This window comes from Bacillus rossius, chromosome 8, assembly GCF_032445375.1.
Source record: "Bacillus rossius redtenbacheri isolate Brsri chromosome 8, Brsri_v3, whole genome shotgun sequence".
Taxonomy (NCBI): domain Eukaryota; kingdom Metazoa; phylum Arthropoda; class Insecta; order Phasmatodea; family Bacillidae; genus Bacillus; species Bacillus rossius.
The window spans coordinates 10,999,777-11,025,341 of record NC_086336.1 but is presented as its reverse complement, the minus strand read 5'-3'; the positions used below and the strand labels follow the sequence as shown (position 1 = coordinate 11,025,341).

At 40.0% G+C, this 25,565-nt stretch overlaps 1 protein-coding gene across 1 annotated transcript; it reads right to left on the bottom strand.

Moving 5' to 3' along the window:
- Nucleotides 1-18,093: 18,093 nt before the first annotated feature.
- LOC134535260 (sperm mitochondrial-associated cysteine-rich protein-like) lies at nucleotides 18,094-25,109 on the bottom strand. The gene is made up of 3 exons (XM_063374331.1): nucleotides 25,058-25,109; nucleotides 18,310-18,467; nucleotides 18,094-18,225 (listed from the first exon to the last, which is right to left on the bottom strand). Exons 1-3 carry the CDS (start codon nucleotides 25,107-25,109, stop codon nucleotides 18,094-18,096), a joined length of 342 nt encoding a protein of 113 aa, XP_063230401.1.
- Between the last annotated feature and the right edge of the window lie 456 nt (nucleotides 25,110-25,565).

Genomic DNA, 25,565 nt, shown 5'->3' with positions numbered 1-25,565 from the left:
GTCGTCGCCATTTGCCCATCCCTCGACTCGTCATTAACGCACTCCTATGCAACATAAACGAGTCGCCTAGATTTTTGAAAAACTGTACTATTGGGCGTCGCCTCTGTAAGATTTGGTCCGCGATTTAGTGATATTTCTACATTGACTTTAACGTTTGCGGAGCTGCAATATTAGCTGTCACGAACAACGTAATTAAGAGAAATCATAATGCTAAAGACTGGAAGTTTTGTTTAAATCATTTAATTTCTCCACTTCAGCTTTTTTCGTTAATGACGAGCTCAACCCATTTAACACCGGTTCTCTGCACGCTTCGTGACGTCACTACTTGTAACCTGCGCACCTTTCCAACTGTGAAACGCTGTGGAGAAATCCCTACGCTATGTCACCCAACAAGTAAACTTGCAATAGACAACCAAAGGCCTTTCAGACTTTGCAGTCCGTAAATAATCTTGGTACGAGTGCAACCCACGGACTTGGACTCTAACTTTGAACGTACTGAAATATCTTTTTTTTTTGTGTAACTGTTGTAAATTACTTTGTTTTCAGACGTGTAAGATCAGGCCTGTAAAACCGTTGCTTTTTATGAAGTCGAGCTTTTTATTTGAAAATAAATGTATCGCAGTCGGAATCCAAGAATAAGTCATTGTAAGTTGTTTGTACACCCTGTAGGGCTTAACGTTGCGCGAAATATTTTCATAAGATTCTTCGCTATTGTTTTTTTTACTCTGCTTTGTTTGCGTGGCTGGAGACAGCGCGTTTAATTGGTCGATTTTTTGTGAGATTACAGCTGGTCTACACCCAATATTTAAGTTGAGGCCCACACCTTTGGGGTGGTTTAAAGCAGGGGCGCAACCACTAAATTTCCAAAAGGGGGGGGGGGGAAATATACCTTTTTATAAAGAATCATCGATCCCCACTATTGAAGCGTGGGGTCGGGGGGGGGGGGTTCTCCCCCGGGAAAATTTGTATTTCAAGGTGCAAAATGGTGCTATTTAAGCAGTTTTATTATCTAAAATTGATTACACAGCACTTTCTTTGCCCCCGTTTGCCCCCACTTCAAGGTTTCAGAGGGGTGGGGGGCAAAATACCCTTGCCCCCCCCCCCCCCCCTGTTGTTGCGCCCTGGACTTAAAGCCTCATAATAATTTACAAATTATTTCCCTGTGGAATTACAAATATATTTTTTTTACAGTGAAGTGGACCATCTGAACCACCTGATAATCAATTGTGTGCTAGAAAATTCCAGTGATGTCAGGGAGTCGGGATCGAAGCCACGACCCTCGCCGCGGAGACAGATCACGCACACGGATACTCATCTCCCGGTTCAGAGTTTCTACAATAGCACGTAGACTGAGATGAACCCATGCGTATTATCTCGGCAATGCTGAGCTCTTCCGTTTACGTAGCTCCGTGCGGCCAATGAAAGCCGAGTAGGTACTTGGGTGTGGTGGTAGCCATGTTTGTTTATGTTCTGAAACGGCCTATTATAACTTTTTGATTTATTTTAACTATATATGTAAATTCCGTCCGTGCTATGATCTCAAAGTATTATATATATTTTTTAATTATATTAATATTTCGTAACCTTGATATGCAATTTCATGAGTGGTCGTGGGTTCAGTTACGGTGAATTGTGGAAGCAGCACACGCAATGGTGAAATGTTACGGGAGATCCGTCTTCGTTTACGTGATCCGTCTTCGTTTACGTGATCCGTCTTCGATTACGTGATCCGTCTCCGATTCCGGCCTTAGGCCGGGTTTACAAACGACGCAGCATCGCAACACGCAACCAACGCAAGGAAATCTCGGTCGCTTATAAGACACGGAAGTCGCAAAGACGTCACCAACCCTACAGTTTTGAAATAGTAAAACGGACTTCCTTTGATGATTCATGTTAATAATGAAAACATACCCCACTTTAACAAGTGAAATTTTGTGTCTATAGTAAAAACCACATTGTTTGTGTCTTAAAAAAAGATTTCGGAACACTTTGCTTCAAACATGGAAAGCAGAAACGCTAGCTGAAACGCAAAAAGCTGAAAGTTGGCCGATGCTTGAGTTGCGTTTTTTGCGTCTTGTGTAGTTTTTAAACCTTTATTTGAAAATCGTTATTGTGTCTTACCTTTCTTGCGCTTTTTGCGTTTCATGCGTAGTCAGTTTACAAAACACGACCTTAGGAATTAGAGACGAACGAACTATTTTGCGCAGTTTTTTTTCCTGGAACTGTTAACGATCCCTCCAGCTTGTGCGAAACGCAGTTCGATTTATTCGCAGTTAAGTTTCTGGAACAAAATCGCGATAAACGTCGTAACATTGCGCGCGTTTTATTTTAATGTTTTTTTTTTTGTTTAATCCACACGACCGCTCCTCGCAAAGTCTCAAGGTTCGAAGCGAAAACCAAAAAGGAGAAAGGAAGGGGGGATGGAGGGGAAATGGTCCCACGGAGTCGGTCGCCAAACCCAAATTAAGCTTTAATTTATTGAAGTCGTAAACTAAGCCAAATGCGCGGATATAAACGCGAGGACTTCTCTTTCTCTCTGCTCGCCGGATTGCGCGTAGTGTGCAATTATCGCACGCTTGTTTGCTTTATGGTTTGTGGCCTTAAGTGGTCGGTGCCCCTCCCTCTATTTCCCCTCCTCCCCCCTTCACTGTTTAGCTCACAAACGGTTTAATGTATTCGCGCGGTCTGGCCCGGGAAGCCTAAGATGTACATCAAGTTCTGTTTTTTTTTTTTTTTTTCCTAACCTAACTAAAACTAAGTGTATTTTGGAGGGGTCCGGGTTAGGGAGGGACCTAGGTGCGTCTCAGGCCGAAGCCTATACGCCTAGTCATGCTGGGATTAGCCATGCAAGGAGAGGGTCGCATGCATCATGTGCTAAGAGGGGATTGGCCAGCCATGGCAGCGATTGGCGCCATGACTAACTCCCCTCACTCTTAAATCTAGACTATAACTAGAGATAGGTTGGGCCCAGGTAAAACCTGCATAGACACAGGGAAAACCCTGGGCACATTCATGCGGGATGCAAATTGGCATGCATTACGTGTAGGAGTTTACAGGAGACAGAGGATGGTCTGGATGAAGTGTTGGACAGAGTAGAAAAGAGTCTACCATGCGGGGGTTGGGAACTTGGACTCGTAGTCCGCTTTGCTTTTTATCCAGGACTGGATTTAGTGACCAGGGACGCAAGCGCCCCTGGTGGTGAGTGGTTGCACTGACCACTCACTCCGCCGCCAGTCAGCACCTAAAAAACTAAGAAACTAAAACAGAAAAAAGATAAATGACTTACAAACTAGGCATTTCGTTACGAAATATCAAGTTCTGTCCCTGCCTGAACACGCCCGAATATTCACCTTCGGCCAACCTCGGGTTTATTTATACATATTTATATTTCTCTGTTTATTTTAATGTAGCTTTACTAACCTAATTAACCGTCCATAGTGTTTTAAAGTGTTTTAATGTAGCTAACCTAACCGACCACTTTTAATATTTGAATTCATTTTTCCTGCGCAAAAATAAAACAAATCCCGAGGTTGGCCGAAGGTGAGTATTCGGGCGTGTTCGGGCAGGGACAGAACTTGATGGACATCTTAGGCTTCTCGTCTGGCCCGTCATGAGAATGATGCACGCCATGAGAAACATTTCGGAAATGTATCACACAAATAATCGTGGCTAAATATAACATGGAATTGTGATCTTTTAATTTGTGTCCCGTGAATTCATGCGAAATTTACCATATTCGCAAATTAATTTTCACCATGCAGTGAATTCAGTAACAACTTTCATTATGCTACATGTTTGGGAACGCCATTAAAAGAAAAAAAGAAAAAAAAATATAGCGTAGTGTTTTGCGTCTCGTCGTGATCCAGGTAATATAAACTAACGAGAATGTGTAAGCAGAGGGATGGAGCGTTAATGGAATGCTAATTGCTCGGTTAGAGGAGCAAGAGAGTCACGGAAGCATCTGAGAAAACCCATCGGCAAGGTTCACGCCGTTTCTTAGAGCCTATTTGATAAAGAAACTCACTCAAATGAAGTTTGAAAATGTTGAATTGTTATAACCTAGGCGATAAAAAAAATTGACTTGATGTAAGCTATTGGACATACGCCATTGCTAAGCACATGTATGTCTGTAGAAGAAAACTACAAAAAACCAAAAGACAAAAAACACAAACTAAGCAAAAATTGCTGTTGTCAACAGGATATAGATATACACCACATAATATTCCATAACTGGTTGGATGATTGGTTTTTTGTAGTTTTCTTCTACAGACATACATGTGCTTAGCAATGGCGTATGTCCAAAAACTTACATCAATTCATGCACTCCCATAGCACAAATCTTTCAAAGATAATATAAAAAAATTATTTAAACATTATTAAGAACACAAGTTTTGATAACAATTTGATCACACCTAAACTTATATTTTTTCAGGAACTTTTAAACACAGTGGAATATATTATTTAAATAATTACACACACACTTTTTCCCTGCTGAATATTTTCAATTCTCCAATTTTGGGGTATTTGTAACACATTTGTTAAGTTTTGGTAATTTTTGGGTACAGGGGTGGTACAATGGGAGGAGTGAATACATGAATAAAAATAAATACTAAAGTTTAAAAATAAAATAATCTACCCCAGTCCGCACCTGACCTTTGGGTAGTTCATTAAAAAAAAAAGTTTTTTACCTACTTGTTTTGTGGTACTGTACTGTGAAAATTTTATGAAACATTTGTACTCTTTAAAAAAAACACATATAATTATAGCATTAATAAGGACTTTTAGATGTGACAGAAGTTCTTTTAATTAATCTTTTAAAGAGCTAATTTCGAAATTTCATACTCCAAAAACTCATTTGTTATTAGCCCTCCCCACAGTTCGAAGCTGGGTACGCCACTGATTGGGTACTAGATGTTCGGATAAAGCAGGACTGGCCACACAGATGCGGACGTGTTTGCCGAAACTATTCTGTCTCGAATCGTTTGGAAGCGCGTTTATTTTTACCGCCGCTTCACGCCCAAAATTTTTTGTTTTTTATATTTTACCCACCTTGCCCACTGCTGCCAACCTTCGGTCACCCGAACGCCCATCGACTTAACGGGCTCACCCGTGTTTGCTCGGGAGAAGGCCTTCGTTGTTTTCGGTGGACTTTTAGAGAGAGAGAGAAGAAAAAGTGGTAAACACTTCCCCCCTACTCATGTACGACCCCCCCCCCTCCTGGTTCGTCAAATAAGACTTTTTGGACGGGCGAGGAAGAAACGCGCGACTTATAAATTCACACACACACACACACAGACCGGGCGCGCGCGCCCTGGGGCGCATACGCTCGCTTAGAGCCGCCGTAAAGTTTTAAAAGCGAGTTCTCACTTCGGCCGTTGGTGCCCTCGGGCCTGCCTTACACGAGCGCGAAGCGCCCGCGGCCCGGTTCACACGTTCCAGCCCATACGTTTCTTCCTTTCTCGCAGGCGCTGCGAAGGCAAAAAAGTTGATTTGTTTGTGCTTGGGACTGTACACCACATATGTATGGTATGATTCTGGGAAGTATAGCAAATCATAAACCACAGGATAAAAAATATTTATTTCCTACATAAACACATTTTATTTTTAAAACTATTAGAATAAAATAATTTTTTGTAAAATATAAAAAATGTATTTTCTCATTAATGGTTACAGGCAACACTGAAAATAGTTTCTTTAAAATTCAACTGTTATATATTACCTATGTTTTTGGATTAGATTTTAAGTATTTTTTTTTAAATTTTAAATTTAAAATAATATTCCAATTAAAATCACAGCAAAAAAAATGTTAGGAAAGAACATTTTCACTATATTATGGTCTTTTAAAATAATATTTAAAGTTATAGACAAAGTTATTACGTAATTCTATTTGTGAAAAGTTATGAAATTTGTACGAATTAGAAATAAGTTAACTTAATTTAACAAACCTGCGCGAGAATTCGTCAATCACCTGCTCTAAATCTGTCGTAGGCCTACAGATAGATATCTGTGCTGCTGTGGTAAATATTGCTATAGCATACAGTTAGTTAGTTTATGGGCATAGACAGTCGTTATCGGGTCACTATCACCATCTCCATCATCCCCTATTTAAAAATTAAAAAATACAGTTCAGTGAGTACTCGCAAGTTCGGGATCGTAATTGACTTTTCCTTGGGTTAGTGGATTTTATCACTCCCTCACTCTGCCAAGGCTACATTTTCACCTCGTCAAACTTCGCCGTCTTTAATTAGACGTCGATGAAACGCAAACCATGTTCATTCCATCATTCATTCTTCATTCAATCATTAATATTTTATTATATATACCTACATTCATTCCAGCGCAGATTTCTGTCTAGCGTAGTGGCTCAAACCCGCGATTATGGCTATATAATGATACAAGTGCGTATTTTCACAATAACATAAACCGTAGATGCTAAGTAAAAAATTCAAAAGACGTATAAAATGGGAAACGCACACAATGTAATAAAATGTTTTACTCTTACAAAGATAGTCCTCGGAAACTCAGTTGCCAACGATATCACTTTTAAAAAGCAAAGCAGAGCCTTGTACCTTTGACAGTAATACAAAGCTCTGCCTTGCAGTTAAAAAGTGTTATCGTTGGCAACTGGGTTTCCAAGGTTCTTCCTTGTAAAAAGTACAAAAATTTTTTTTAAGTGTGCAGTAGTGTGACAAAATTTTTGTCATTACATTAAAAAAATTTTTTTTCTGTGTGATGGTATAGCTGTACACTTTACGAATTCAAGAGGAATCAGAATCCGGACAAATCTGCGTCTAATTGCATACATACTTACATAATTGGAAAGTTGCTAAATTTGAGTTACCTTTTATTTGGCTACAGTCTTGGATGTACATTTGTAACACTGGTTATTTCTACGCTCCCTGATAGATTTATAGCCAATGGGAAACACCCAGGAACACATCTGCCCGAATCATTTCGACCCGCTGAGAAGGAGAAATGGGGCAGCTGGCAATGAACACGCAACATCGTCTTGATTACAAAAACAGTGTGAGTTCTAGCCTGGCACGAGAAAATAACTCGAACGTGGCAGGTATCTGTACATGATTTCTGTAGCTCTGCTAATTTTTTTTTGGCGTATCCTATTTTTGAAGTCACATTTATTTCGCTTTGTCTTTTTGGACCATAATAAACTCAACTTTTGAGTAAGCCTACATACATGAAACACTTTAGCGTTTTTCATGGACAATATTAAATGTTGATGGTTTTTCCTATTTTAGGTAGATTTAGAAAAAAATCTTCCTATTTTAGGTAGATTTAGAAAAAAATCTTCCTATTTCAGCCGGTACCATGACACGACTCCCGAAAATATTTTACGTAGATTTCGTATCACGGTCCGTAGACCCCGAAACAATCTTCAACTCAAAAGTTTATATATACTAAGTACTTATATATATATATATAGGCCTATATATCATATTTTTAATGAAAACATAACGGTCGTAATTTTTTACAAATAATTTTCAAACTGGTACATTAACTACAATCATGGAAAATCTCGGTCGAGTTGTTAATGGGTAATTTCCGACCAAAAGGGTAGAAAAGGGGAAATATTTTACAAAAACAGAAAAATGGCTGCAATTCCCATGATACGAAGAATTTCGCGTCCGTTTGACCGTAGCAGAATTCGTCAGAGAAATACCAAAAACGTTTGTCTAAATAAATTTTTGATACGACCAACCATAACTAACTGCAGGAGGTGGGAAAATACAAGGGTTAGAGAACAAAAAAAATCATAACTCCGTTAGTACGCACACCATCGAATCCATACAGATTCTTAGTAAATTGTTTATTTTTATCTAAAAGTTTGTCGTAAACTTTTTTTGATAAAACAGATCATTTCTGAAAGGGGTAAAAAACAGGGGTAGAAATAAAAAAAAAACAATTTCCGTACCATATGCGCCGTACCGTGTTCTTATTTAGTGTAAAACCATAAAATATTATTTACAACTATTTCTTGAGATAATTTTTATACAACCAACCGTTACAGCAAGGGATGAATAAGAGAAGGGGTTAAAAAACAAAAGCAAAAACTCCCTTTGGTAATTACACTGTCAAATCCATTCAAACTGTTTGTCAACCTTAAAACTATTATCTAAATATCTTGCTTGAAACAATTTTTGATGCAACTAACCATTTCAGCTATTGGGGGAATAAACGGTTTAAATGACAAAAACATTCAAAACTTCCTTATTACGTAACCTGTAAAATCTATAATAATGACTGTAGATCTTCAACATTCATCTAAAACTTTGTCTTGAAACAATTTTTGATAAGACGAACCATTAAAAGTAAGGCGTTAAATAACTAGGGTTGGAATAAAAAAAAATAACTTTTGTACGGTGTACACTATCTAATTAGGTCTTTTTTATTTTAAACTATCTTAATATTGCAACTTATTTATAAGTAAAAGAACATAGGGTATACCAAAAAATGTATTTACCCATGTCAAATTGGATATTTTTAAAATTTCATTAGTATCTAATGGATAACATCGAATGATATGAATATTTGGTTGGCAACTCGATTCCTGTTTTAAAAATGTAATTTGTGAAAAGTATATAGGCCTAAATCATGAAATATTGACCATTTGAGAAACAAGTTTATTAGCTCATTATCTGTTACAACTCTATTTCTTTCTCCCTAAAAAAAATAGCTTAATAAATAACAAGCCAAATAAAATTATATAGAAAAAATAAACGTTCTGCTGGTTTTATTCGCTCTTAGTGATATAATCTTTCGGGCGCGCAGGAAATATTTAGGCCTACTGATTTCTTTCAGGAATCGAGTTTGAAAAATTCGATCGATCGAATGTTTGACATCGATTCTGCCGATCTCGCGCCACCAGAAACCTGCTCGTGTGGATGCGGAGGCTCCCCATCTGCCGCTGTGGGTTGTGGGTAGGAATATGTGGGCAAGGGAGGGGGGAAGCTCCCTTCGCTCCGCTCGGAGCAGCGTCCGGTTGCCATGGCGACGGCCGCTCAGGAGGGACAGGGGAGGGGGTGCTACCCCACTCCTGGGCGGGCGCTGGTTGGTCCGCGGGCCTCCGCTCAGTCGCCGCCATACTGCGAGACGCATCTCATCCCGCGCGCGACTCCGAGCCTCGCTGGGCCGCCAGGGAAGGAAAGAGAAAAAAAAGACTCCGCTCAACCCGCATCCGATCTTCGTCTTCTTCTTCTTCGTCTTCTTTCTTCTTCTATTCCTCCTCCCGGCCCCGGCAGGCTTCTCCGACTACCAGCTGTGAGTTCTCTACGACAGGGTTAGGTACGAACTGGTCGAATGTTCAAGTGGTCGAAAAAATACCTAATTATCTTCAAACTCTCTTCAGGGTGGAGATTGTCTCTGTTCGTGAACGGTCGTAGAAAATAATTGCACAAATAAGTGGGTTGCTATTTTATGGAAACTACTAATGAATTTTTAAAATCGGACATCGTATACACCTTTCTCTTGAATTTTCTTTTACCTGAACATTCGGCGAGTAACAACCATTCACCATGTGTATCTAAATTAAGTGATTTTGAACTCAAAGAAATTAAGGTTCATCTTAAAACATAATGTGCCTACGTTTAATGCATTTTACTGATCTGAAACAATTTCTTTGGACGTTGCGCTAGATTAGAATTGCAATTTGTTTTTTGACGCAAAATTCTTTCAAGATATAAAGGTATGTTTTTTTTTGTTTACGTTTTTGTAAAAATGTGAGACTAATATTCATAACAAAATATTTTGCCTTACTAGTTGGGTTTGGACCATTTACTAGACGTTTATTATATGGATTTTATTAGGTGAGTAAAACGTATGAATATGACGGCGAAGCCATGCCTTGAGGGTACGACATTAACATCAATTTTCCTATTCTGAATGTCTTATCTCTACGATCGCATAATATGCTTGACGATGGGGAATAGGATTTTTCAATAAATTAAAGAAAAAATAATATGTACAATTTTATTGGAATAACGTTTTAAGAGCCGTAGAAAAAAAATAATACTGTTAGCTTTTAAATAAAGATTTACTTTCGCAAAGGTTATTTAAAAAAAAAATTGTTATCCCATAATATATCTTTGTAGGTAAGACAAGTATTTTGTAAAATGCAATTTTCATGTTTCTCAGTTATCGTAATATTTTGGCTAATTCCTAACTTTTTACCTAGGTACCTACTATTCCATTACTACGTGTAGAGACAGTACTGAAGAAAAAATATTACTAAAAATGTTTTTTAACATTGATGTTAAATTTAAACAAACACAGGTGAACTATTTTCCATGTTTTTTTGTTAACAAGATTTTTGAAATTTGCTTGTTCCCATTTTAGTTACGTTAATCATTTTACAGAAACAGGCAATTAAAGTTACATTTATGTATAGGTACCTATATGATTGTTTTTTTGAACAATGAATAAATGTGTGGACCGAATAAACGTTAGATTTATAAAAAGAATCTACAATGGCTAACAGTTAGGTAATATTGTTATCTGAGGTGGTATAGAATTTAACAAAAAAAATCTTCATACCCCCAATGTTTACTTAGTTATTAACTAGTCAATCGTAGGGAAAAACTGAACAAAAAAACATATAGTCTCAGAAATATGCAATGAAACAACAGTTAAATTTTATAGTCTTTTAAATGTTACAAGTCTATTGAACTTTTACTGGCCATAATTCTTTTCCGTCTCATTTTAATAGCACTAGGAAAGAAAGAGAGAAAGAATTACTGCTTGTAGAGTCAATTTGGTACACCTAAACATAGTTATATAGCCTACATAGCTACACTTGTTAATTTTATCTACATTTTAATACATTTACTTACAGAGTACTCTTTAAAAAGCATACCGTAGGCCTATAGGCCCATTTATCTAATTGCAGTAAAAATAACTTTTTAAATATAATAATTTTTGTTATTTTGGTGGATTTCACCACATAAATTTTGAAAACATTTGAAACAGGATAATGTTACTCTCGATGGTGTTTATCGTGTAGGCCTATACTTATAGGGCATTAGGAAGGTCTAGACTACTATAAATAAAGCCTCGACCTTTAACAATGAATGACAACTTGTCTATTAGATTTGATAATTAGGTGTTTACTCCACTACAAGCTTATGACTTTTGTAAAAGTGCAAATTCAAATAAAATTAACAACACTTTCATGCAGTTAAAGATAAAAATACATAAGAGACACACGCTATTTGCAAATTTGTTCAATTTTTTATTACATTTCAAGCACTAGTGCGTTTGATGAAGGCATCCACGGTTAACTCGACAACAGAATTCAAAAAAATTCATATTGAAACTAATCATCAGTAGCCCTATCCAAAAATAATTACTTAAAAAACGTCGTTAAATAATTACGATATAAAATATTATTGTAAAGTCAACAAATATAGATTTGACAAAAAATATTAAGCCATACATTGGGTGAATATATTTTCCGTGGATTCATGGACACTTATATAAATTTGTTTAGAAAACTGTTAAATGCATATTAAATGCACCATATCTTTAATTAAACAGTACCTATACTCCATTATATGGCACCTTCTCCTCTAACACATGTTTATAAACTTTGCGGGAAATTTTTACAGTGTAATCTAGTGCTCGAAAAAGTATAAAACTAGTCTAAAAATTATGTGTTGCTGTGTTAATTTTTCAAGTGATAAATTGTTCAAACACGTTGATAAGATACACAGTGGTAAAATAAGAATATAACGTAGTAAGACACTAATCCAACATTATAATCTTTTATTTCAATTATTTACTTGAAGCATAAGACATTTAAAATTATATACATTATACTGGTTTTGAAAAATATGTAGTATAACATTTTTATTTTTGTTTTGTTTTTTACTTTCTTCAGAGATCAGTCAAGAATATCTTGAAAAGTCATACATCGATGAATTCTTCAGACGTTAATTATACGTGCTAATATCGGAAGAAAAACATAGTACATTAATTGTAGCCTTTGAAAATTTTAAGCCTGATTAAAAAAACCGTAGATTTTTTCTTAATTTTAGGTAAACATTTAACTGTAGGTAGTAATTGTGTGCATTTAATAATGTTTAATACAAACCTAAAACGCAAAAAAAAAACCCTGAAAATAAATGTGTTGAAGCAAGAAATGATGTCTGGTTTGCAAACTTTTATAAAACGACTCACGCCTTAAATTTAAGAGAACAGAATATAAAAATGTGTTTGGCAAAAGTTTAAAAAATGTATCATATTCATACTATTACGAGTAGATATAATGTGGGGGAACTGGGTTTGTAAGGGATAACCCAATTAAATTTTATTACAGTTTTATTACTTAATAATATTTACATTACTATTAAATAATTGTAGGGGAGGCCGGCGTCGTCGCTTATATACCCGAGGCGTCCTCCTCGAAGAGACGAGAGCGGCTGTGACGTGTCGCGTCATCCTGAGCTGTCCCGATGTGAAGTGACGCTTATTCACGCCACTCCTCGCGGCAGCCTCTGTAAGCCCAGAATTCCCAGGCCACTAAAGGTGACAATGGTCCAAGGCTTGAGGGTTGTGGAGCGCAGAAGGGGGTGGAAGTGGAAGAGAGGGCCCTTGTGATCCGGCCAGGCAGGCGTGGAATGCCTCATGACAATGGACGGTGCGGGGCCGCCAGCCAGCTCCGAATCTGGCGCGCGTCGCAGTCCTGTCTGCATTCGTAACAATACGTAGTTAGCAGTATATAAAAAGGGCATCCTGGGCCTGGTCCCTGGTTGATGAGCGTGGAGCCTGTCAATGTCCGACCGGCCACTGACGTCACAGCGGCCATCTTAGACTGTAATTCATAAAATTTCCTCAAAAATGTCTTGAAATTTCTCGAAATTTCTAGAAGTTTCCTTATTATGAGGGAATAATTCCCGTTTTGAGGATAAAATTTCCCATTTTTATTTCAGAAAAAAATTCGAAATGTCCCCATTGAGGCTTAAATATCCTATGGGCAAGCCTCCGATAAGCCTCTGGAGGAGATCTTTGACCTTGACCTCGGCTGCTGGGACTTCCCTCGTGAACTTGCCTTCAAATTTGACAGTCCCCGGAATCGGCGCTGGCCTATTTCCAAACTTCGAAACGTCAATTTCAAGACAGCATGTTTGTGTCCTCAGGAATAGTCTCGAGAGAACACACGAGACCGCGGCGGCCAGTGGCGGATCCAGGATTTTGGTTTGGGAGGGGCTTGACCCAGCTGAGGCTAGGCTTTATCAAGGCAAACACTAAAACAATAGTGGACCCAGATGCTTTTGGAGGGGGCTTGAGCCCCTTAGCCCCCCCCCCCCCCCCCCTCTGTATCCGCTACTGGCGGCGGCCACCCCCAGGCAGGTGGAGAACTCCTGCGCGGTCCGAGAGGGGTGTCCAAGGCGAGCGGCGACGGTCCTCAGGGTGGGTGCGGGGGAGGTGCGCCCGAAATGAGCTACTGTTCGCCGCTGTTAGCACCGCGGTGTTTACAAGGCCGTTCGACTTTATGTCCCCCGAGGACCGCGGCGCAGGGCGCACATGCCGAGCCAGCGCGGCGCGCGCCCGCACGCCCGCCACCATAAAACAATTATGTCCGCCTTTTATGGTTTCGCGAAGCACCGCGTGTAAATATTTTTTTCCCCCTTTTTTTTTTCACTTTCATACGCACCTCCACCCTCACTCCCAAACACACACACACACACACATACACACCTTTCGTCCACTCGTCCCAGGCGCCATAAGGGCTCCGCCTGCCCAGGCACACATAGGCCTACGGTGCGCAGAGCTTCAGGAAAAAACAACGCGATTTCTAAACTACTTAAGATATCCGGGTGGAGTCTGCTTACGAAAAGCATTTAAGAGTTTGCTGAGGGCTGAAAAGTACTTTTGATTTTTGATGAAGTTTTTTAATGTATTTTTATAAAGGTTAAAATGGCTAAAACGCATGTTTTCAGAGTAATTTTTAGGTGTAAAACAACCAGTACAGATTCTTAAAATCACTTAAGGGACTTGCATTACATCTTTATCTTCATTTCCAGGCCTTATGACGTAACTGTCACTGCTCAAATTTCACAGTTATCCTGTGACGACGAGAAGACTACGCGCCAGTTCAGAGCCTTGCGCTTAGAGGCGATACCGAGCCGGAAATACCATCGAGCATCGCGCTTATCATCCCGCCTCACAAACACAGATACACCCCTGACGAGGCGGGCCACTTAAGGGTTGGTCTCACACGTATTTCAATTTCTTGTCAATTAAGTTTTTTTCCGTTAAATTCATTCCGAAGGCGCTCTGGTATTTCTTGTTTGTTTTGAATTTGTCCAGACACTTACTTTACGTATTTTCGAGCTGTTTTAGATAAACTTGTAGACTTTTCAAATGGTTTAACTACCACGAAAAAAAAAAAAAACATTTACAGTGCATACTTTTTTTTTGCATAATTAGCTGCCAAAATTACCTTTTTTATGATGTTTTTGGATTGTACAAATAAGAATAATATAATGGGGATTTGCAGAACTGAAACCTTTTAAAGTTAAACTTCAATGCTACTGGCTGCTTCAGGATATGGTTTTCACTTTCATCACAAAACTCCACATGTTTCTTGGCTAAAAAAAATCCTTACAAATTTGCGAATTTTGGAATGCAAGGCCAAATTAAATAATATTTTCTGAAAACACTATTAACCATTTCTTGAAGTAGCCAGTAGCATTGCCATTAAACCTATAAATGGCTTCAGTCCTGTTTTACAGTTGGTTCTCTGTATTTGTACCGCCCAAAATAGTTAAAAATATAAATTTGGCAGCTAATTTTGCAAAACGTATGAGATAAAAATATATTTTTATTTCTTGAAAGTTAAACAATTTAAATTGTCTACAAGTCGATCTCTAATTACTGTAAATATAAATCATGACCTGAAATGTTAGGCACCCCCTTAATATAAATTATGAACACTCACTTGACTTTCTTTTTTACTGCTACTGAATAATATTTAGTAAATATCTGTTGAGAAAATTTGAGGTGGAAAAAAATAACAGGAATGAAGTCAAGGTAATAAATTAACAGAAAAGGCCTGAAATAATATAGTAAATATAAGAAAATAAAATAACAACCATGGCATGTGGGACGGATTCCTGAGATGGCGAGAGATCCTACATCTGGAATACTGCTCAATCTTCTTTTTAATTGCATTAAAAATGATAATAAACACCAAAGCTAATCATGAGACACAGAAATCATGAATAGATTATCTGGTATTAATACAGATTGTGTAACTTCAGTTGTTTAAAGTGTGAGAAAAAGTAAAACTATAATAAATAATAATTGTAGGATATATATATTAAATATAGTTACAGATTTAACTATAAAGACTATACGTTTTAGAAGAACATTGACACTACAATTTGTGCCTTATACAAATTTGATTTAAATATTTAGTTATGAAGGAATGTTTACACACTTGATATAGTGTTGTCCGAAACCGGCTCACCCGCACAGTACAATATTTTCTTGGAAGAAATATTTAAAAAAATAACAATATATAAGTTAAGTTGGGTTACCGAAATGTAAAACTACACAAAATTAACATATAAAGTGATAAAAACACAATAGTTTTATTACTGATTAATTACCGACTAACAAATTAATACATTTTAGTGTTACTCTAGATAATTTTTAAATAATCCTGGCACACAATGCACATGGTCTATATTGCGGTAGTTCAACCTTTTGACTGGCTAAGTAGTTAGATATAACTCGCGGCACCCGGGTCAAGGATTTTTTTTTACTTGTTAGATCTTTCCCTACAGTATTATTTTTTGACGTGACAACGTATAATAATTCGATGAACGCCGGCTGCACGCACGAAAAAGTGTTCCGTTACGCTGTGTCCTGTTACGCTCATAGTAGCTACACTTGCGCCGCATCTATCTCTCTTCCACTCGATTGGAACAACCATCGATTTGACTTTTTCGAGGCACATTCAACTTCAAACACCTCATTCGTTTCCTACTTTTGCTATCATCGTCCTATCCTTAACAGAATAACACAGATTGGAAGAAGTTAAATAGCAAACATGTATAAAAGTTATAGTTGAAATAATATCTTCGTTAAAGTAATAAACATATTTGAATTAATGAGTGCAAATGAAAGTAAATTTATCAATTAAATTGTAGATTTCATTTCACTCCTTCTTTGTATCCATAAAAAATAGTGATAATTCAATAAAAATGATTCAATTTTATTCATAAAAGTGTGTAATCATTTCATCAATGTTTTGTTATGACGTCACGTTGAACTATCGTCCGTAAACCGACTTTACAGTCAAACAATTTTTTTTTCAAGATCCAGGACCAGGTGTTGTGTCCCAATATCGCCCGGCCATCACCGACTCAGGTGCGTCACGGTTTCCGTTACAAGGTGACTTCACGAGCCACCACACCGACCACCGATCACTGCCCCTTGTCGAGCCAAGTCCCGTGAGACCACGTGCTGTGGTGTGGTTGAAGGTCTGTTCATATCTCACCATCACCGCTCGCAGGGGAAAAAAAATCCCGTACGTTTACAAAATATTCCTTAAGAAAATAGTTGCCAATAAATAGTTCGTAATCTTACTACAGTAAATATAGGTAGGCCTACTGTAACTTTGTACAACAAATGGCTATGGTTAATTTGCATAACTGAAATAACTTTTTCGAGATTTACTGAGTATTACTTACGAAAATTGGCGCCTTTTAACTTATACACAGCGGCGCACGGCACAAGGCACGGCGGCGCACGTCACAAGGCAGGCGGCTCACGGCTCAAGGCACGGCGGCGCACGGCACAAGGCACGGCGGCGCACGGCACTAGGCACGGCGGCGCACGGCACAAGGCACGGCGGCGCACGGCACAAGGCACGGCGGCGCACGGCACTAGGCACGGCGGCGCACGGCACAAGGCACGGCGGCGCACGGCACTAGGCACGGCGGCGCACGGCACTAGGCACGGCGGCGCACGGCACAAGGCACGGCGGCGCACGGCACAAGGCACGGCGTCGCACGGCACAAGGCACGGCGGCGCACGGCACAAGGCACGGCGGCGCACGGCACAAGGCACGGCGGCGCACGGCACTAGGCACGGCGGCGCACGGCACAAGGCACGGCGGCGCACGGCACAAGGCACGGCGGCGCACGGCACAAGGCACGGCGGCGCACGGCACAAGGCACGGCGGCGCACGGCACTAGGCACGGCGGCGCACGGCACTAGGCACGGCGGCGCACGGCACAAGGCACGACGGCGCACGGCACAAGGCACGGCGGCGCACGGCACAAGGCACGGCGGCGCACGGCACAAGTCACGACGGCTCACGGCACAAGGCACGGCAGCGCACGGCACAAGGCACGGCACTAGGCACGGCACAAGGCACGGCACAAGGCACGGCACTAGGCACGGCACAAGGCACGGTGGCGCACGGCACAAGGCACGGCGGCGCACGGCACAAGGCACGGCACTAGGCACGGCACAAGGCACGGCACTAGGCACGGCACAAGGCACGGCGGCGCACGGCACTAGGCACGGCGGCGCACGGCACAAGGCACGGCGGCGCACGGCACTAGGCACGGCGGCGCACGGCACAAGGCACGGCGGCGCACGGCACAAGGCACGGCGGCGCACGGCACAAGGCACGGCGGCGCACGGCACTAGGCACGGCGGCGCACGGCACAAGGCACGGCGGCGCACCGCACAAGGCACGGCGGCGCACGGCACAAGGCACGGCGGCGCACGGCACAAGGCACGGCGGCGCACGGCACAAGGCACGGCGGCGCACGGCACAAGGCACGGCGGCGCACGGCACAAGGCACGGCGGCGCACGGCACTAGGCACGGCGGCGCACGGCACTAGGCACGGCGGCGCACGGCACAAGGCACGGCGGCGCACGGCACAAGGCCCGGCGGCGCACGGCACAAGGCAAGGCGGCGCACGGCACAAGGCACGGCGGCGCACGGCACAAGGCACGGCGGCGCACGGCACAAGGCACGGCGGCGCACGGCACAAGGCACGGCGGCGCACGGCACAAGGCACGGCGGCGCACGGCACAAGGCACGGCGGCGCACGGCACTAGGCACGGCGGCGCACGGCACAAGGCACGGCGGCGCACGGCTCAAGGCACGACGGCGCACGGCACAAGGCACGGCGGCGCACGGCACTAGGCACGGCGGCGCACGGCACTAGGCACGGCGGCGCACGGCACTAGGCACGGCGGCGCACGGCACAAGGCACGGCGGCGCACGGCACTAGGCACGGCGGCGCACGGCACTAGGCACGGCGGCGCACGGCACTAGGCACGGCGGCGCACGGCACTAGGCACGGCGGCGCACGGCACAAGGCACGGCGGCGCACGGCACAAGGCACGGCGGCGCACGGCACAAGGCACGGCGGCGCACGGCACAAGGCACGGCGGCGCACGGCACTAGGCTCGGCGGCGCACGGCACTAGACACGGCGGCGCACGGCACAAGGCACGGCGGCGCACGGTACAAGGCACGGCGGCGCACGGCACAAGGCACGGCGGCGCTCAGCACATGGCACGACGGCGCGGGTTCGGAGGCAACTTCGCGACAGCGAGAGGGCTTTAATCAACCAACCGCGCTTGTGTTTGCGCGGGTAATGAGCTGAGCGCGTTTTACAGCCTGCCGCGTCGCTCAGGCGCCGATCATAAATCACTCGTCTCTTCCTGACGCAGCGCGCGGGGAAACCTCTGCAAAGAAAAATCCTGGAGCGGATGGAAAAATATAATTATTTCCTACACTGTAAAAAAATTTCTACCTCAAATCTACGAAGAACACTGGTAGCATACCTTCCAGAGATCTTGGCTAACTTGCGTATTATCCTCGTACTTTATTTAACACTAATTAATTAAAATATTAGTTCACAGGACTCATCTTAAAGTATTAACACAATCTTTAAAAATTTGTGAAATCTACATATAAAATAGTTTTTTTTTTTTTTAAGTTTATACACGTTTACGTTTAGCCGATCCGGTTGGCAACGGAATTATTATATAGTTGAAGTTTAGAAAGTCTCCTCTCATCTTCATAAAAAAAACTCTAATACTGTATGACTGACAGACAACGCAAAGACTAAACCGGTGGACCTAAAATTTTGACATTTGGAGGAAATTTTCTTTGAGTAACCTAGGGATGCACTAAGGAGGGTTGTACCGATGAATTCGAGAATAATTCGTACGTAAAAAAAAATGTATTTATAAAACTATTTAGCTTAAAGGTAAATTGATATTATTCTTATTGTTGATGTAGTTAATTCCATTTAATAAAGGATTCGTACAACATTGTTATTAATCACTGTACTGTAAATAAAAAAAACTAAATAATAATTATATCCTGCGGAAAGCAATTACAAAGCTCTAAAGTGTAAGCGTTTGTAGTTGTTCACGTATATTATGTCGAGGTACCTAACTACAATACATGCTGAATTCTTCTGATTTTTTTATTACTTTTTCAAATTTAAATTTTACACAAATTTACCTTCCCCAAGCAGCCATTTCCATCTGAAATTTTTTCTGAAAATCGGAAACACAAATTGTTATAAGAATAAAACAACTGATATCGTACGTTTTGAAACCTATGAATAGTTAAAATATACCTAGTCACTAGTATGTCCCTTGGTACTGAGCTACCTTACTTGTTCAAAGTAAGATACGTTTGTGTACGTTGTACGGCATTACGTGTGATTTCACACCTTCAGCACACTCAGCCTTTAGCCAACTCAAATTCCTCAATCAAAACTGTTGAACTAAATGAATTGTTTTATTTCCTGTTATGTTTTAATAAATTTTGCTAAATTATGTGTTTATTCGTCTATTTACAATTTTTAAGAATGGTATTAAATTAATAACATATTTCAATGACTTTATTAACACGAAGAGCCTGAATACGCCGGGAAGAAAAATTAACACAAAATCAAGCTATAAAAATGTCCAACAACTTATTATCAAGTACCCAAGCCATATTCATAATCAATAAAATGCTATACGAAATCTCTATTGAAAATTGTTTTATACATTGATAATTTCACAGTAACGTGAAAAAATTCTCCTTAACACTTGTTCATAGATATTTTTCATTCAACTGGTGCAATACATAAAATCACCAAAATAAGGGAATTTTGTCATAGGCGATGTGGCAATATAAAAATTATTTTTATTTGCTGTTTCATCTACTAATCAACTGTCAATTTAATTTTAATTTTTAAACCAGTTTTCTAATCTGTGTTTAAAAACCAGTTTGTCTTGTAACTTAAGATTATATATTTGTTTTGATATAAAATTCACATTACTTTCTTAGATAAAATAATTTATTGGCATTTTTTGTAAACAATGTTGATAACCAAGTAGGTATAAAGTTTTCTTTGCATTAACTAATGCTTAAAAATACTAACTCTAAATTTTTGTCTTGGTGTTAGCTTACATTTGCTATAATTTTTTTGTAGTAAACTAGTTCCAGACCTAAGCAGTCGCGTAGATTGTAAATAAGTTAAACAAGGGTGTATCTAGAAAATACTAACATAATGTTTATAGTAGAAAATTTCCGAGTTTACCATCCCCCAGATAAAGATGTTTACACAATAATAAAACCCACTGTGATGATGTTGTGAGGAACAGGTACTATTATGGCCACTCATTTATGGCAGTTAGCCTTAACAACTTCACAGGAATTACTTCATTTTTTTCTTGCGAAGTGGTATTCGCAAAAAAAAATTACCTATGTTTGGAAATCGTTTATTTATAATGCACTTATTTATCCCACCTGTACAAACGTTACAGTTCTTTCGGTAGCACGAAATATTAATTGTTAAATAATACATTTAATACATTTAAACAATAACACCACTTTCGTGTTGAAACGAATACATAAAAAAATAAACATTTATTTTACATTTCACAATAAAATTCCATTGAAACTATTTGCCTTTTTTTAAAAATTCTTTAAGTAATACCTTTAAGCCTAATACACTTTTTTTTAACACAATGCTTTGGGACATTAAAAATCGTGCTGCAACATTAAATTTTTTAAAATTCTCTACAGTAACATACCTGCCTGTTTTTGAGATGAAATTTTTAACACAGAAATGTGTTGAAATGATTACTTGTTTTAGTTATACATTTCCAAAAAAATATATATATTTTGGAAACTAGTTTACGAGGAATTTGTTTTAAAAATTAAGAATTTTTCACAGTGATTTCTAATGAAAACGAACGAATATCAAAATACTTAATCTCATCCAAGCCGATATATTTGGTAAAAGCGAGCGAGGCATGTGAGCGGGAGAGGTGGTATGTTTGCGGGGTAATTAGAGCAGTTAGAGCGACGCACTTAGCTCTAGTTACCGGCGATAACGAGGGCTAACAGGCGAGTCGTTCGCACACAGTTCGCCGACACCTAATACCTTTTGACAAGAATGAGAGTATGTAAACTCTCGTGCCGCTAAGAATAACAACAAGCTTGTTACGGGTACAAACTAAAACCTTAAGACCACTGGGAAAACTTCCCAGAATGTTTGGACCTTTCACATTATTTAATATATTTGAACAAAAAAAAATTGGAGAGTTTTAGTATTTTGTAATTACATAGGTCTAAATCTATAGTGGAGTTAAATTTTGAAAACAAAAAAAAATTGTGCAAAATATAAAAAAAAAATGATATCCTCCTCAAAAACGTTTTTATGACTAAAATTCATTCAGGACAACATTTCGGTCATTAACGCGTAGAGGCTAAGTGGCATGTGATTCCCGGGCTAGTGTAGACCTAAGCGATTTTGTAGCTACCTCCAAAATAAAGGTTTTGGGTTAACCCACCATGAAATGTTTTATTGCTTAATAGTTTGTTTTTTTCAACTGATGTTTCACTATTTAGGTATTGCATGTTATGTTTCTACAGAAGCATTATTATTTTTTTTTTGACGTGACAACGTCTCATAAATCGATGAACGTCGGCTGCAAGCACAAAAATGTGTCCCGTTACGCACATTGTCCCGTTACACTATGTCCCGTTACTCACATTGTCCCGTTACGCTATGTCCCGTTACGCTCATTTTACGCTTGCGCCGCATCTATCTCCCACTCGATTGGAACAACCATTGATTTGACTTTTTCGAGGCACATTAAACTTGAAACACTCCCATTCGTTTCCTACTTTTCCTATCATCGTCCTATCCTTAACACAATAAAACAGATTGGAAAAAGTTAAATAGCAAACATGTATAAAAGTTATAGTTAAAATAATCTCTTCGTTAAAGTAATAAACATATTTGAATTAATGAGTGCAAATAAAAGTAAATTTATCAATTAAATTGTAGATTTATTTTCATTCCTTCTTTGTATCCATACAAAATAGTGATAATTCAATAAAAATTATTCAATTTTATTCATAAAAGTATGTAATCATTTCATCAATGTTTTGTTATGACGTTGTCACGTTAAACTATCGTCCGTAAACCGACTTTACAGACAACCAATGTTTTTTTTTACAAAATTTACACCGATGCCTTGACTCGAACCCCAAACCCTCGCGCGTGAAATCAGCGAGCATCGAACTGCGCTAACGCATGTTGGTTACCGTAAATGTTACTTCAAGAAATATAATCTAATTAAGAAGTCACTTTTTTTTTGTGGTGTATTCCAAGGTAGCTTCCAGAGCTTCGTGTGTGCAGTCTGGCAACACTGTGTGAAGGTCCCCCGAGGGCATGACGCTCCTTAGGAAAAGGGGAGGGTGGGGGGAGGTGGTGATGCCTGCCACCGGAAGTCGGGCATTACCATTATCACGTCACGTTCGTCGTCACCCCGGCGACACTTCCGCGCCGCCGTCCAGCGTGAGCGCACTGTTGAACTTGTTCACTCCAAGTTCACCATGTTCACTCCAAGTTCACCATGAACGCTGATTACAATCTAGCCAAGGATCGAAGATCGCAGGCTTTCACGGCCATTATCTGCATTATCTTGGTTTCTGGGTGTACGCCGTCTCAGGTAATTTTTTTGCGACGTTTTGGCAGTCATTGCAGCTGCCATCATCAGGTAGACTAAGTCTGACTTAGTCTTAGACTCTTAATCTTAGTATTAGTCTTAGACTTAGTCTACCTGATGATGGCAGCTGCAATGACTGCCGAAACGTCGCAAGACAATAACGTGACACGGCCTACACCCAGAAGCCAAGAAAATGTATCCAAGGATCGTCATTAATTCATCGTTATCTTCGTTAATTCACGGGTGCAAAGTTCACTTCTGTGAACATGAATATACAAGAGTAACCTTCGTTGGGACTAGAAAAAATCGCGTGTTCAATTACCTTCAGGTTAGATTCCGTGATCCTCTGCATACTTGGGCCAAAGTCGTCTGTTTATGGCTGCTACTTGTAAGGTATCTAAACTGGGTAACATGTGATTCGATAGGCCTACTTCTTTGTTTGATGGTCTATGATCGGCCAAGAGTCCTCCAGATTAATAGATTAATAGTGAAACAGCAGCAGAATCAGAATAAAGGTATACTTATTTGAATTTCAGCGTATCACGGAATAAATCCTCTAAATATTTCGGTTTTTTATATACGCTCTCTTTGTGATTTTGTGAGCAGACATTTTTTTAACTTTGTCTGGCTTTTTTTTATAATTTATCCTTGCAGTCATACTATACCATTCTTTGGTCGACTTATTGTATTGTTTTCACTCTTTCGAAGTTAATTTTCCGTGTGTGCTCAAGAGGGAAATTCCTGCAGTTTTACTTTTAATCTTTAAAGAGTGGTCATGTTGGTTTTTAATTTTTTTCCTTTTATATTATGTGACGAAATTTTGTCATCGCACACATCTTAGTGACATATAATTGCAGTAAAATGTTATGCAACTCTTAAGGTAGCCTATAGCTACGATCATTTTCAAAAATAATGGTAAGAAAATATCTGGTGGCAAAGTTTGTGACAAAACAATAAACGAATAAGGTATCTTGGTAAATCTGCAGAAATTTCTCAACAGAATCTTAAGTTAGTGGTGTCCTAAATTATTTTGCTTGTACAATTTATATCAACGCTAGCATTAATTATGACTGTGTAACCGTGTAGTACAGTGCTTTGAACCAACTATTCCTATGTAATTTGTATCGTAAAACTTGATATTTAATGTATTACTTTGGTATTCATAATAAAAATATATGTTGTCCCAAAACCGAAGAAAAATTAGGTAACAAGGACTTGGGAAAATCAAATTTTTGTGGTTTTACGAATGCGGTTACTAAAAATAAACAGTTTGAAGACAAACGGTTGAATTTGAAATTTAGAACCGTAGGTAATAAATTATAAATTGTCCCTTTAAGATTTTCATAACTATCAGTACAAACCGGAAAAATTCGCGATTTCAATGACCTGTATGATAGACTCCATGATCCTCTATCCACGCGGGAAAATTACACCAGCTTATTAGCTACTGACTCACGACACATGTTAACTGGGACGCTCGTGATTCGATACTTCTTTTGTTGAAAGTTTTTCATTGGCCGAGTGTCATTCAGATAAACTGTGGCCCAATCACTGATGCAGTAAAAAGGCAAACGTTTTTTGATTCTAGCCTATCACGAAATGAATCCGCGAATTTTTCGAACCATCAGATAAGCACTTAGGTACTTAACTGGTTGTGCTGTTTATAAAATATAAAATAGTGTTATGGCACCGATTCAATTTTAATCACGAAAAAAAAAAATTAAAAATACGCGAGCAAAATAATTTGCGTAAGTGGCCCGTCGAGCTGTTGCGAGTGTAGCAGAGAGAGGGAGAGAGAGAGAGAGAGAGAGAGAGAGAGAGAGAGAGAGAGAGAGAGATGAAGGAGAGGCAGTCTCGGACGAACGCCGCATTAAACCCGGGCGGTTTACCTCCGGTGCAGTAACGAGACATCCCCCGACCCCCGGAGGCATCGTGGAGGCGAGCCGCGCCGAAGCGATGATTTCCTCGGAGAGTTCACACCGGCGCTCGTGTGAGTGTGAGTGTGAGTGTGAGTGTGGGAAGGTATGGGGGTAGGGTTTATTACCTGCGGAGCCTGGCCCGCGCGCCGTCAGGGTCTGCAACCCTCCCCGCAGCATCGCGCTCTTCTCAGCTCGCAACAGAAACTTTCTGGACGCGACGAGAGTGGCATTTCAATGAAACGTTTTCGTGAAGCAATTTTTGTGAACCTTTTCTACCGCGGAAAATAAACAACAACAGAGAATGGGCATTCGGCCAAAGAGATGTAAAGAAAGCACTTTGCTATAGGCCTATACGTTTGTTTCCTCTTTGTGCGATTATTCGTCACACGCCCAAAATGAAAAAGATCCGGGACAGAGATGGATAAACGAAAGAATAAGACAAAGAGTGTGCACACGAGCTTGTTTCAGAAATATATGTATATATATATATATATATATATATATATATATATATATATATGCTATAGGTGTCCCGTGGTGTCAGCTGTGAGTGCCTTGAATTTTATATGTTTGCCACCAGCGCGCTCGTATTCCTCCTACTTCAATCAGCAGCGTAGAGACCGCTGTTGAGAA